The sequence below is a fragment of the Raphanus sativus genome, chromosome 2 (assembly GCF_000801105.2).
Source record: "Raphanus sativus cultivar WK10039 chromosome 2, ASM80110v3, whole genome shotgun sequence".
Classification (NCBI taxonomy): domain Eukaryota; kingdom Viridiplantae; phylum Streptophyta; class Magnoliopsida; order Brassicales; family Brassicaceae; genus Raphanus; species Raphanus sativus.
The window spans coordinates 38,622,710-38,636,712 of record NC_079512.1 but is presented as its reverse complement, the minus strand read 5'-3'; the positions used below and the strand labels follow the sequence as shown (position 1 = coordinate 38,636,712).

The window sequence follows — 14,003 nt, the reverse complement described above, 5'->3', positions numbered from 1 at the left end:
TACACTACTAAAAGGAGGATATCAAGCTCCCTAAGCCTATCCACGTCGGATTTTTAAAACAGCCAGTAATAAATCATCTTTGCTCCACGTCACTCATTTAAACACTTCTTTCAGGCTTTTGTGTCTGCTGATAGAATTTGAGCTTCGGTTAATTTTTTGTCTGAATAAAGAAGCCCACAGACCAAACTATTCATCCTGTCTTCGCCGTTTTCTCTCTTCCACATCGTAGACCTAATCTGTTGAGCCTTTCGACTCCCACCCCTCCTGTTTCTCATCTTTTCATATCATTTTTGACGATTAATTCACCCTACCATCTCTAATCAATCCTTCCCAAACTCATTCAATTGATTCCTTTCACCTTCTTCTCTGCTTTTCTATTTATAAGCTTTTTCATTTCTTTTTGACGATTAATTTCTTATTTCTCATCTCTTAAACACTCAACCTGATGGATCCCACCGGAAACTCTTCACTCTCCAGCATCCGCGAGAACGGCAAGAAGACCGTCGCCTCCTCTGCAAATCCGAAACCAAACGGGAAGTCCATTGATTCCTCCGCCGCTATGGAGAAACCTAAGGAGAAGACTGCTTTGTTGTCCACCAATTCGATGAAACCAAACCGCTGCGGCATAAGAGAAATGCAGGAGGCCGTCATTGTGGTGTTGGATCGCTGTGCGAGAAGAAGGTTGTGTCTTTTAGTTCTGCAACTCCCTCTCAAATGATTTCTATAAATAATCTCCCTTGATTTCAGTTCACAAAAGTATTGATGTATATTTTAAGTTTCTCTCTAAAACTTCTTTTGTCATAGCGACTGAGTTCAATCGTTCCACTTCTACACAATCAAAAGACAAGAGGCAGTGCACTTTAGGGCATAGCGTAAGGAGAGGAAGTTGATTACCGTACGGCGGATTGCCTCGCTGAAGAATAAGGTAGCGGTTGATTTCCACCACCATAGTCGTTACTGACATCGCTGGAAACAAAAAGGTAAACATTTTGCAAAAGAGATCGAAGAAAGAATGAGTTGACCTTAAAGCTCTGTTTCTTTTAGTTTTTTGATATACCTTTTTTGTTTTTGTTTCTCTTTGAATTAGGAAAAAAGATGCCAAGCAAGAAGCTTTCAGGAAGTATTTAGAGTTCAGTAGAGTTATTGATTCTCTAACCAAAGGTGTTGTTTCTTTTTCTACGTTACACCATCACTAAAACACACTGCTATTTCTGTATCAAATAGTTTGATCGTTTTCTGACATGGTAATTTGATCTATACTCTTTTGTATGTTCTGGAACACAATCTGGGTTTCGAATGTACTTCTGGTTGTTTCGTATGAGCAGAATGATAAGTCTTCCTCTGCTTTAGAGTCAGTTAAGTTCCTGGACACCTACTTTGTTTCTAACCAGTATGTACCCAGGTGATGATAGCTTCTAAGAACTTTGTCGGGTGGAACTGGGTTGCTCTTGCCAGGCAGTCATGGTACTGCTGTGGAGTCACGCAAGAAGCCAGCCAGTCATGGTACTTCTTTTTTTTTTCATGTCAAATCCAGTGTAAGTTTATGTTTTGGTTTTTTTAACGTGATGTGGTTTTAAAGAAGGTTACGTATTCTACGGCTGAAACAGAAGCAACCTTGTGGAAATTTATTTCTCTGTCCCAGAATAATGACTTCCCTCTTCATACTTCCATTCTGGATTTTGTGGAGGATATGGAAGTCTCGAAATGATTTAATTTCCAAGCACAGAGTTTCATCTGCTTCTACTTTAGTATCGTTTGCTTCATGTGATGTTAATGATTGGATTTCTGCATCATGTTACTAATGTAGATGCCTCTTATAATGTGCGTACGGGTTGTGTTGTGGCTGGTTTGATTGTGCGTGACCATCTTGGCTGTTCTAGGTTTTGGAGATATTGTTGTTCTAGGGGAGTCAATTTCTGTAACCGAAGCTGAGGCTAGAGCTATTTTGATGGCGGTGCAGAGTACACGGTTCATGGGTTATGAGAATGTGATTTTTGAAAGTAACTGTAACTCCTTGGTGCAAAGTCTGAATGGAAATGATCATTGTTTCCATATTCAGAATGTCTTACTTGATATTCGGTTATGGTCGTCTCATTTCAAGGGGTGTCATTTCCTCTTTGTGAAGCGTCAAGAAAAGGAAGCAGCTCACTTCTTGGCCCGACATAGTCCTCAAAATAACATTTTCTTTTCAAGTTGTCCATTTCTACCTTTTTGGTTAGCTCCAATTTTGTATAAAGATTATGTTACTTCTTCTGATTATTAATACATATCTGTTTTCCGAAAAAGGAGCTTATAATGGACAACAGATTATATAAAGTGATATGAAATGAAGTCGTCTATATACTTTGAGATTCCTACTTTGTTTTATAGCGGTTGATATAGTAGGGATCTTTTGTCTATATTAGATTTAGTGTTTTCATAAAATCGTAAGAAAACGCAACTACACAAGTAATCTCATAATTATCTCCTTAGTATACCAAACCCACTGAAAATATTAGTGTTTTAAAAAACAAACATTGGAGTTAATTTTAGCTTCAATTTATCATTAAATTTAGAATGCGTAATTCTTTTTTCTGTGTTCGACTATCTCTTGCTTAGATCTCAATTATTTAGGACCAAGATATAATAAAAACATTTATCTTACATTGTTACATTGTTTGACTTAGTAGATTCCAAAATTTCCTTCTCACGATCTCACTGCCTCTCTTCTCTATCAGCCAAACCAAATACCTAAAAAACTGTTTCCTCTACAAAACATACTTTTGCAGGTTTAGAAGTATACGATGAGAGTTGCCAACAACTCATAATCTCCGTCAATACCAACCACCAAGGTCCGCAATTCATTGCAATATAACTAGCACCTAATGGCATTCAAAACACGAGTGACCGTTTGATCATTAAGGCCAATAACAACTGTAATAAGTGATGGAAAAAGTGGTAACAGACCATATGATAATTGAGGCTTTGACTTAAAGATAATTAGATAAACAAACCTATATGTTAGTGATGCTTTGACTTAGAATATGTAAATATATATGTTAATAAAGCCTTGACTTTTATAGACAAAAAAAGAAAAACACTGTCTAAAAGAGAGAGTACACCAACGCAGTTTGCATAATTGGCGAGGATGGATACTACATGAATAAATACAGCTAGGGGCGGGTTGTTACTGCCTACTTATATGCTCTTATTTTCCTCTTTTTTTTGTCACTTAAATATGCTCTTTTTTCCAAGTTAGCTTTAGATCCACTAAGAGTAACTACTATGTCTACTCTATTTTTTTGTCATGCAATTTGAATCAAGACCAGTTCATAAAGAAATATTTTTCAACTTGACCAACATTATTTTCAATACGAGAAGATGAAAACATATACCGACCGAGCTATTCACACTAACAAGAGTTTGTTTTAAAGATTTTTTTTAGAAAGTTCGTATTTAAGATAATATTGGCTTTTTTAACATGCTTTCTTAAATACTCATTGCATAATTATATGAACTTGCAGGGCATCGCTAATCCTATAATACATTCCAAAGTTTTGAGTATAATATAGGTGTCTGTAGTGTTTGAGAAGAGGTGTATTTCCCAATCCACAGAGTGATGATCCGGTTTATATGATTTAAAGATCAATTTTTGGGTGGTATTTTTCTTTTTCAAAAACCTTTCGATTAGTTTGGTTTGTGACTTATTTTTATTTGTAATGTGTTTCCATAACCTGGTTTGGAGAACAATAGCATTTTTGTCTTTTGATATTTGTATTCAATTTATTCTTTCTCATTTTTTTGCTTTTTTAATTATGATATTTGGTTTTGTTAAAAAGACTGATTAAATCATCTATTTTAATCAGAAATCATGCAAAACAATTTTATTTCTCTTAGTTCCATTGAAATTTGAAAAATAATCTTCTTAACCTTTAGCTAAAAAAAAGTTTTTAGTCTCCTTAATGAAAGAATTTTGGTTAGTGTATCAAATCATAATTGTATAACTGTAAATTAATTATATATAGATGGACTTATTTATCATTTGAAATAATGTAAAAAAACATTTTATATGTCAGTTTGTATTTTCTTTGTAGAGAGGGTAGAAATTGAAAAGGTAAAATCAATATTTCTAAAGACATAACAAAGTTTAAATCAAATGTGTATTTAACAATTGTTTTATATGAAACAAAACATTTAGCTAAAACTTAAGAATATTGACTATTCATCACTTTCCATTAACTTTAATAAAAATAAATAACAAAGAGTGAGGGATTGAAAAAAAAAAGTGAGAGATTGATTGGTGTTCTGTAGTTATTGTTTTTTTTACTTTAGAAAATAGGCTGTGAATTTTTTTATTTAACTTTAGTTATTTGGCTATAAATTTATTTTCAAATCACTAAATAAATTCTGTAGAAAAATTGATTTTGAAAGCTAATATTTTTTTTTACTGTATCTTTAATTTTAATAACTAAAACCTGATTGTCTTTAAAAAGTTCTTTAAAAAAATTGTCCAAAACATATATCTTCATTACCAACAACTCTTGAATTTATTTATGTCAAAATTCGTTGGACAACATAATAAATTAATTTGTTTATTAATTATATTTAATGTAGTAAATTTTGCTATAATACATACTTACATAAAAATAAACAAGTTAAAATTAATTAAAATTATAAGAGGAAACCCGGGCGTAGCCCGGGCAAAGAACTAGTTTATAAAAAAGCAATACTATCAGCGTGTTGGGGAGAGAAAGAGACGTGACAAATGCCTTTTGAGTCCATAACGGCTCCAGAACGCTTCAGTATCAGCGACTCCGTGGATACTGACTCTTCTCATTTTTTTCGTGTCTGGGTTGAAGTAGAAAACAAAGAAGGGCTGGGCTGGGCAGGGCCTGGCAGAGATGTTGGGGAGAAAATGATTTCACCGGCCTTGTTGGTTCCTTGGGAAATCATACGCTGACCACTCCCAAAAGCGAAGGGAAGCTGAAATGATTGTCTGGACCACTCATGTTTCGTCACATCCTCCAGAATCCAAAGATCAAAATGGTCGAAAGAATAACCAGTTCCCAAAAGGAAAAAAGACCATCAACAGATGCGAGTCACTAAAGGAAAAAAAAAACAAGTTTGCTGCATAATATAGATAAAAAAAAATTCCCCAGAGAGTTTTGTTTGTCAACAAGCTCTTACACACACATTTATAGAAACGCAATACTATCAACGTGATGGGGCGAGAAAGAGGCGGCACAAATGCCAGTGAGTCCATAACGGCTCAAGAAGTCTTCAGTATCAGCGACTCCGTGGATCCTGACTCTTCTCATGTTGTTCGTGACAGGGTTGAAGTAGAAAACATAAAAGGGCTGGGCACGGTCTGGCAGAGTTGCTGGGGAGAAAATGATTTCACCAGCCTTGTTGGTTCCTTGGGAAATCATACGCTTACCCATCCCAATATTGAAGGGAAGAGACAAGGGAAGCTCAAATGTTTGTTTGGACCACTCCTGTTTGGTCACATCCTCCAGTATCCATAGATTAAAACGGTCGAAAGAAGAACCACGTCCCTGACAGATTGGTACAACGACAGCAAGCTTCCCTTTGTAATCAATCAATGATGTCAAAGCCTGCCAAAACAGGACCTCCCTAGGCGTTGGGATAAAACTTAGTATCGTCTCATATCTAACATCAAAGCACACAAACACAGGAGTCTCTGCTGGAACAGAAGCAGCATAATAAATGAAACCGTTGATGCATCGTCCCCTAGTTACAGGGTGATAAGGCGGGGAGGTAATTTGGGTACGAGATACTACTCGTCCTCCTCTTCCAAGTCTTTTAACCTCGTGCACCATGAAACTAGGGTCATGAGCATACCTAGATGTCAACAGGGTCAATGCTTTGAATTGATCACCAACAGGATCATATCCCAAGCATGTGTCCGTTGCCTTGCAGTGAAAGGTAATGACTTGCCCGGTGGTAGGGTTACATATAATGAACTTTAACCCATCATTAACAGCCATAAAGCCATTGACGGAAGAATACTTGAAGCCGCTGTGATTCAACGTCACTGAGGGTATTGTCATGTCTAGATTGGCAACCAAAGAAGAAGAAGAAGAAGTTACCTCTTCCTCTCCCGAGAAGATGAAGAGACGCTTGGGTTCACAAAGTACACCGTTGGTGAAAGTGACTGTAAAACGGGGTGGCTTGGCAGCGTAGTAAGAAGCCACGAATCTTTGGCTTCGGATAAGGGAAGACCAAGTCTTGGACACGCATAGGAACCTCATAAGCGACTTTCCAGGCAATCTAATCAGTGTCTCCACCTCCATATCGTAAGGGAAGAAGACATGTAGGATCTTCTTGTCGCTTCCAACGCCATTGCCGTCCCTTGACTCGTCGACTTCTCTCTGGTGATGGTTTGCAGGCGATCTATCCATCTTCTTCTTCTTCAGATCAAGAGGGATCGGTTCCAAGATGAATCGGCTGCTGCTCTCATGCTCCTTGCTTTTCGTCATTGGAGGCGCTCCCGACGAAAACCCTTATAGTTTCGACAGATCTAGATCGATATAAAAAAAAAACTTAAAATTAATAAAGTTTCGATTGACTTCTTTTCTCCTAAAGCATAAGCTGAAAAAAAACTTAAAATTAATAAACTTTATTAATAAGTTTAAAATTAATAAAGTTTCGATTGTGCTCTTCGTTGCCAAGCGAACCCAGAATCCTCCAAACCCCAGGTGAATTTAGCTGAAACTCTTGAATTATATCTCTCTCTCTATTGCTCTCAACCGTGATAACTAACAATGACCTAAGTCCCCTATTTATACTACCAGACTTTTCCCATCTTCAAACCTATAATGCAAAGTTTCCTTTTTGCATTATTAGTCTTCACATGACCGACTTTGATTAATTGGGCCAAGGAGTAAAAGACAATTGAGGCCCATTACACGAGTCTCCAAACAAGAGGAGAGTCGCAGCTGCTGCTTCTGTAATCGCCCGCTTTGGCCTCCTTGAAGGATTTAACCGCCTCAGTAGTTGAGTTCTTCTATGCAGATTGGTGTGAGGTTTGTCGCTATTTGGATCAGTAACCTGAAAATATCTGGAGGAGTCTCATCATTTGAAAGCAGCTCCAGTTGTTGTTGAAGAAGATTCTACTCGAGTTAGGTCATCATCAGTGGATGGTAAAGCTGAAACGCAACCTGAGATGCAGAGTGACTTACAAGTGCAGCCCCGCCTCCTGAGTCTGATCCAACACCTCAACGTTACACTTATATTTCGTCTAACCAACAAGACACACCTCAAGATAACCGCTGAAGATGTGAGATTGAGAGCTGTACCAAAACCTGATGACAACACTGTTGTAAACTCCCAGTCTAGTGAAAGTCAGATGGAATCTGCTTCACCAAAGAATCTTGCCATTGAAAAGGCACCTGAGGTACTAAAATTTTTTCCTATGAAGCTTGAATTGAAAGATAGACAGACTCCTCTTGCATAATTAAATTAATTATTTTTTCCTGTGTGAACTAAGAATGATTAATGTAGTTCTCTAATCAATCTTTCTCTTACAGGCTGGCCATTGAGCATGAATTAGAAAAGCCAGGTTCTCTCCTTCAGGAGTACAATCTACAAGGCAATGGTACTGAAACCACTGGATGACCATTAACAGGGTTTCTACTAACTAACTACAGATACTGAGGTTTCAAACTTTGACTTTGTTTCTCTGTTTCTTCAATGCTTTGTATTGATTGATTGATAGTCTGCGTGAATCTTAATTCGCATTGTTCCGTGAATTAGGCACTTTCTAACTCAACACTGAGGGACTAAGGATGGAAAGTTGGCACTTGATTTTCTGGATGCCATTCATGCTCTGCTAAGGAGAGAGAGACAGTCACATTTAGAATCCCAAGTTTTTACTGCAAAAACTACGAGCCCTGAAGGTTGCTTAATAGACGACATATCTCATATTAATGATTAATTCATTCTCTGTGAGATTTTAACTTATTTACTACTCCTGCCAGCCATTCTGATCTCAGGAGAAGTACGAAAGAAAATGAGTTGAGAGATCTTAGGGCCCGTGAGCTAATGCGTATAGAGAGGAGGCCGCGATATTGGATAAGGTGCTTCTATCTCTTTACCTCTGCTTGATTAACTCACTTCAACGACATGTCTAGCTAGTCTTACTGCTGCATCAGTCTGACATGAAGATTTTCATTTTTATATTGCTTCTCTTGTTAACATTTTATCGACACCTGATGCGATTATTCGCTAAGATTATTGTATTCATGCATCTGATCTCGGTTTCCCATATTCCTGGAGACAGCTTAAAGCTTTTTAATCATTAAGATAAACTCAAGGCTCTATAGTTTCTATGTATTTCTTACATCATTAAGATAATAAGCTCATCACTTGTCCTATTCTTCTTTTTCTTTGCTCCTCCATCAACCACTTTGAAGCTCACTTCAAAAATGCATATTATACTTTGCTTCATGAGAGCTGTTTTTTTTTTTTTGCTTTTATCCTTTGCATACACCAAACCTACACGGCTACACCGCACTTCAACACCTTCAGTTTTACTTTTTCTCATTTGAACCGCCTATCGCAGTAAATTCAAGGCATTTATCAGAGTTTCCCATCTTCAGGACACACTTTATGGTATATGGGCAACTGGTGTAGCCTATAAAGGAGACCCAAGACTTGTCTTCAAGTTTTACTTCAAAGGTGCACGTCACCGCCAAGCAGCTGTATTGATCTTGGCAGTCATGAAATGTGGGGGAAGTTTTACTTCTAGCTCGGATCCAACTCTTTCATGACAAAACCATGAAGGGCACTTGGCATCCAGGAAAGCAAGTGCTGAACAAAGCCTCTGAAAGAAGACCCTGCAAATTTATAAATTAGAAAAATCATAAGACTGCAGAGTTTCTTTCTTTGAAACACAAGAATTTTAGAAAATGAGAGAGAGAGAAATATTGTAGCGAGCATATGACAGAAGCTGACATTTCCTTTGGGCATACGATGTGATCTCCTCCTTTGCAACTTGTTCAAGATTCTAACAGTTGGTGAAAATGAATGTGGAAGGATTCTGCCTCGGTTGTTACAACTTATATAGAGAAAAACTGAAAAAGAAAAAATTCAAATCCCTAGTCCAATAAGCCACTCTTAATTTCATGTTTCTTACACATTAAAATAAACCATCAACAGAGTTTATGTTTGTTTGTCAAGCAAGCTCTTACACATAAAAAAAAGTAGACATTTATAAAAACGCAATACTATCAACGTGATGGGGCGAGAAAGAGGCGGCACAAATGCCAGTGAGTCCATAACGGCTCCAGAACTCTTCAGTATCAGCGACTCCGTGGATCCTGACTCTTCTCATGCTCTTGGTGACAGGGTTGAAGTAGAAAACATAAAAGGGCTGGGCACGGTCTGGCAGAGTTGCTGGGGAGAAAATGATTTCACCAGCCTTGTTGGTTCCTTGGGAAATCATACGCTTACCCATCCCAATATTGAAGGGAAGAGACAAGGGAAGCTCAAATGTTTGTTTGGACCACTCCTGTTTGGTCACATCCTCCAGTATCCATAGATTAAAACGGTCGAAAGACAAACCAGTTCGCTGACAGATTGGTACAACGACAGCTAGCTTCCCTTTGTAATCAATCAATGATGTAAAAGCCTGCCATAACAGGACCTCCTGAGGCGTTGCGATGAAACTTAGCATCGTCTCATATCTAACATCAAAGCACACAAACACAGGAGTAGGAGGAGTCTCTGCTGGAACAGAAGCACCGTAATACATGAAACCATTGATGCATCGTCCCCTAGTTATTGGGTGATAAGGCGGGGAGGTAACTTGGGTACGAGATACTATTCCTCCTCTTCCAAGTCTTTTAACCTCGTGCACCATGAAACTAGGGTTATGAGCATACGTAGATGTCAACAGGGTCAATGCTTTGAATTGATCACCAACAGGATCATATCCCAAGCATGTGTCCGTTGCCTTGCAGTGAAAGGTAATGACTTGCCCGGTGCTAGGGTTACATATAATGAACTTTAACCTATCATTAACAGCCATAAAGCCATGGACGGAAGAATACTTGTAGCCGCCGAAAGGCATGGTCACTGAGGGTATTGTCATGTCTAGATTGGCAACCAAAGAAGAAGAAGAAGAAGTTACCTCTTCCTCTCCCGAGAAGATGAAGAGACGCTTGGGTTCACTAAATACACTGTTGGTGAAAGTGACTGTAAAACGGGGCGGCTTGGCAGCGTAGTAAGAAGCCACGAATCTCTGGCTTCGGATGAGGGAAGACCAAGTCTTGGACACGCATAGGAACCTCATAAGCGACTTTCCAGGCAATCTAATCAGTGTCTCCACCTCCATATCGTAAGGGAGGATGACTTGTAGCTTCTTACCTGGGCGGCTCTTGTCGCTTCCAACGCCTTTGTCCCTTGAGTCACAGATTTCTTTTTGGTCACTCTTTGCAGGCGATCTAGTCAGTCGATCCATCTTCTTCTTCAGATCTAGAGGAATCGGCTCCAAGATACTTCGGCTGCCCTTCTCATGTTCCTTGCCTTTCATAATGGAGGCTCCCGACGAAACCCTTAATTCGAGTCGATTGATAGATCTTAGATCGATATAAAGGCAAAGGAGTTTCCTTTTCTGAGAACTCAGACACAGTGATTTATATATATATATATTTTTTTCACAAATTAAAATTATATTAATGGCCCAAGGCCCAAAAGATGTATCGCCGAAGCCCATAAACTCGCTACCAAGCCGAAAGAAACCAGAGCATAAAAAGCCTCCTCCTAAAAACGCAAACTGAAACTGCATGTTCCCCTTTGACGGAAAGAAGCCACACCGGAGCATCAAAGCCGACCGTCCACCGAAAGGACGATGCGACGACGGAAGCCAGATATCAAACCGAAAATTGGAAAATGACGGGACTTTAACAGTAAGAGGGCAAACAGGTACGAAATCAGGATCGACGGTGGCTGTGGAAGTCCACACCGTCGGCCGGAAGCAATAAAACCGACATAACTTTCTCTCTCTTCTTTCTCTTCTCTCTGATGAACTTTGTGAGTGATTTATATATATTTCGTGGATTTCTAAAGATTTATAGATTTTAAAATAACTGATTTTTTTTCACAGACTTTAATATTTATGTTCTTTAAAATAACTAGAGCTAGACAACTAAACTGAATTCACAAGACCCGAATCCATGTGTTTTTAAACTCAAAACGGATTGATGGCCGGATCGGGTTGAACCATGAATCAATAATAATCTGGATTGGGTTAATATCAAAACCCAACTAAAGTTGAACCATTTTAAAATCCTATCGAACCGTTAAAAACCCGGAACCAGCGACCCAAAGACGGTTCATATATAAAGCAAAATTTCAATAATAAAACAATTAAGTTTTCTTCTTTTAAACTAAAAATATTATTTACTAAAGATTAACAAAGTATAGATTCACCTTTTTGTTTTGACGTCTCTATAATTCATAAATCTCAAAAGTCACAAAATTTAATTTTCACGTCATGTTATAACTTTTGTCTATTTTTCACTTTATTTAAATTTTATATCATGATCACTTAGTTAGAAAACTTTAATAATTGAAACACTTAAGTCTGTGGAATTTGTATTTCAAAATATAACTTTTAACTAATGTGTATATAATTTTCTTAAAGAGTGATAAAGATTTATAGTGATAAGATTTAAGAATAAAGTTTAATTCGGTTTTTCATACTGATTTTAGATTTGAAATATTAGATTATTTTTTTATTTTTGTTATATTTTAATTGTCATTTTTTAAACATTATGGCTGTTTGAACATTTTATTGATATGATCTATTTTTGAAAAAAATATGCATATTATTTATAAATATCACTAAATTCAATTTAGTTCAATCAAACACGGTCGAACTATAATAACCCATGACCCAAATTATTTCTGGTTTGTTAGTAGGTCTGGTTTTAAAAACACTGTCTGAATCAAATTTGATCCGATAAAATGTATATGAACCGATCTAAACCCGACATAAGTATTGAATGGATATTGTTTATGGTATTTTGGGTTATTGATATTATCCGAATAGAACTCGAACATAAATGGATATCATATAGGACTCGAAACGTTCAAAACCCCAAAAAATCTTATACCAAATATTATCTCAATTCATAATATGTATTCAAAATACATTAAAATATATTAAACATCTAAAATATTTATCTATTATATGAAGGTTGATAGTTTATTACATGAAGTTTGATGGTTGGTTGTTGAATTTTGAAGTATTTAAATTTTGATTTTGTTTTCAATAAAAATAAATGTTTCTCATTTCATGAAAGCTTGGTTCTTTTTATGTTTTCATTTATTTGGTTTTATTTTCGATAATAAATATGTTTCCATTTAGTTTGATTTTGAATGATGATGATTGATGTTTCTTTCTTTTTCAAAATCTATTTTACTTATGTTTTACTTAAAAAAATAATATAAATTCAAGTATTTTAAATCAGAAAAATCGATTTTACTTATGTTTTGGTTATAAAATTGGTACAAATAATGTATTTTAAAACCAAAGAACTAATTGGGACCTGAAAATATGACAATATCATGTATTTTTCTTACTATTGATTTTGAAATGAAAGAGTTTTGCTTTATTACAAAGAAGTTGCTTCGTGAGGACAAAGCGTTGGATTAGTCTAATCATGTAGCTGATTTTAAAATGAAAGAGTTTTGCTTTATTACAAAGAAGTTGCTTCGTGAGGACAAAGCGTTGGATTAGTCTAATCATGTAGCTGTAATATGAATGGAGAGCAGCTTGAAAGTGATCAATGACATAAACTGAAGGATGCTGTTTAACATTTCAAAATCAAAAGCTATTTGTTCTCCAATACACTCTCTATCGGTGTCTAATTGCACCATTGTTTAATGAACCAAGGAAGCAAGCAACACAAGCCAGATTCCAAAAAGAATATACAATATGAAAGTAAGCATTCTCTATCATCACCATAGTTCAAAGGGGGAGACGGGACAAATGAATTTTTGCTTTTGTAAACGACACAGATCAAGCAGAACTACAACACGTGCTGGTCTTAGCGGGAACCTCCTGTCCAGGACCTGGGATGACAATCTTCTTACCAGCCAACGAACCAGGGTTATTCGACTCACCAGCAGATGAGAGACTCTTCTTGTTAACAGTGTTGAAGATCTCTGTCATGAGAGTGTTGAAGGAGTTTTCGACATTGGTTGCGTTCAAAGCAGAGGTCTCGAGGAAGAAAAGACCTTCCTTCTCAGCAAACTCTTTGGCGTCCTCGGTGGGAATCGCTCTTTGATCTTCGAGATCAGACTTGTTACCAATGAGGATGATGACAATGTTCTTATCAGCATGAGCTCTGAGCTCTTCAAGCCAACGAGGGATGTGGTCAAAGGTCTCACGCTTGGTAATATCATAAACAAGCATCGCACCAACTGCTCCTCTGTAGTATGCGCTCGTAACCGCTCTGTATCTGTTCACAAATCAACCAATGCTCTCTGAGTACAATTCTCTATAAAAGGAGTGATGATCTTTTTTAAATCTAATAAAACACAAACACTTGTCTGTCTAGTCAAACCCTAGTCGCTTACAGATCCAAGCGAGATCTAAAGAAAAGGAGTGTAACCTTTCTTGGCCGGCGGTATCCCAGATCTGAGCCTTGACGCTCTTCTCTTCAATGAGGAGCGTACGAGTCTGAAACTCGACACCGATGGTGGCTTTGGAGTCCAAGCTGAACTCGTCTCTTGCGAATCGAGCTAGCAGCTGTGATTTCCCAACTGCTGAATCGCCGATCAGAACTACCTTGAACACGTAATCCACTTTTCCAGATGCGCCGCCGTATCCGCCTCCTCCGGCCATTTTCTTCTTCGTCCTAGAGGCGGCGAATTGTTTTCAAAGTTTTCTCTCTGTCTAGCTGTTAAACTAGTTGGTGGTTGATTGATTTCGAGTTTTAATTCTTGTCTACTGTGATCTGCTGTGCGAGAGTCTTCGGTAAGTCAGAGTGAGA

The 14,003-nt window shown here is 37.4% G+C and overlaps 3 protein-coding genes and 2 long non-coding RNA genes across 7 annotated transcripts; 2 read left to right on the top strand and 3 right to left on the bottom strand.

The window, feature by feature from the left end:
* The first annotated feature begins 139 nt into the window (after window positions 1-139).
* LOC130508319 (uncharacterized) lies at window positions 140-2,285 on the top strand. Its single transcript, XR_008942797.1, has 4 exons — window positions 140-980; window positions 1,088-1,161; window positions 1,326-1,503; window positions 1,881-2,285. It is a non-coding gene; the product is annotated as an uncharacterized LOC130508319 (long non-coding RNA).
* A 2,407-nt stretch (window positions 2,286-4,692) lies between these two features.
* On the bottom strand, window positions 4,693-10,628 carry LOC108837762 (F-box protein At1g30790-like). Its single transcript, XM_057003752.1, has 2 exons — window positions 9,210-10,628; window positions 4,693-5,081 (listed from the first exon to the last, which is right to left on the bottom strand). Exon 1 carries the CDS (start codon window positions 10,532-10,534, stop codon window positions 9,212-9,214), a length of 1,323 nt encoding a protein of 440 aa, XP_056859732.1. The 5' UTR covers window positions 10,535-10,628; the 3' UTR covers window positions 4,693-5,081; window positions 9,210-9,211.
* LOC108818552 (F-box protein At1g30790-like) lies at window positions 5,090-6,755 on the bottom strand. The gene has a single exon (XM_018591533.2). The coding sequence runs from the start codon at window positions 6,477-6,479 to the stop codon at window positions 5,175-5,177; it is 1,305 nt and encodes a 434-aa protein (XP_018447035.2). The 5' UTR covers window positions 6,480-6,755; the 3' UTR covers window positions 5,090-5,174.
* LOC108839066 (uncharacterized) lies at window positions 6,867-9,010 on the top strand. Of its 3 annotated transcripts, none has more exons than XR_008942799.1 (5): window positions 6,867-7,396; window positions 7,530-7,657; window positions 7,756-7,898; window positions 7,980-8,078; window positions 8,564-9,010. It is a non-coding gene; the product is annotated as an uncharacterized LOC108839066 (long non-coding RNA). The 3 variants fall into 3 exon arrangements; XR_008942798.1 differs by having other exon boundaries at window positions 8,601-9,009; XR_001947626.2 differs by lacking the exon at window positions 8,564-9,010 and having other exon boundaries at window positions 7,980-8,328.
* Window positions 10,629-12,795: 2,167 nt separating the features above from the next.
* On the bottom strand, window positions 12,796-13,931 carry LOC130508318 (ras-related protein RABA4b). The gene is made up of 2 exons (XM_057003758.1): window positions 13,623-13,931; window positions 12,796-13,469 (listed from the first exon to the last, which is right to left on the bottom strand). The coding sequence occupies exons 1-2, from the start codon at window positions 13,853-13,855 to the stop codon at window positions 13,028-13,030; spliced, it is 675 nt and encodes a 224-aa protein (XP_056859738.1). The 5' UTR covers window positions 13,856-13,931; the 3' UTR covers window positions 12,796-13,027.
* Between the last annotated feature and the right edge of the window lie 72 nt (window positions 13,932-14,003).

What these genes read in the sequence shown, in the direction of transcription:
- LOC108818552 (XM_018591533.2), bottom strand. Translation starts at nt 6,479, where the DNA reads ATGACGAAAAGCAAGGAGCATGAGAGCAGCAGCCGATTCATCTTGGAA.
- LOC130508318 (XM_057003758.1), bottom strand. Translation starts at nt 13,855, where the DNA reads ATGGCCGGAGGAGGCGGATACGGCGGCGCATCTGGAAAAGTGGATTAC. An exon ending in GATACCGCCGGCCAAGAAAG is followed by an intron (nt 13,470 to 13,622) that starts GTTACACTCCTT and finishes ATTTGTGAACAG; the next exon opens with ATACAGAGCGGTTACGAGCG.
- LOC108837762 (XM_057003752.1), bottom strand. Translation starts at nt 10,534, where the DNA reads ATGAAAGGCAAGGAACATGAGAAGGGCAGCCGAAGTATCTTGGAGCCG.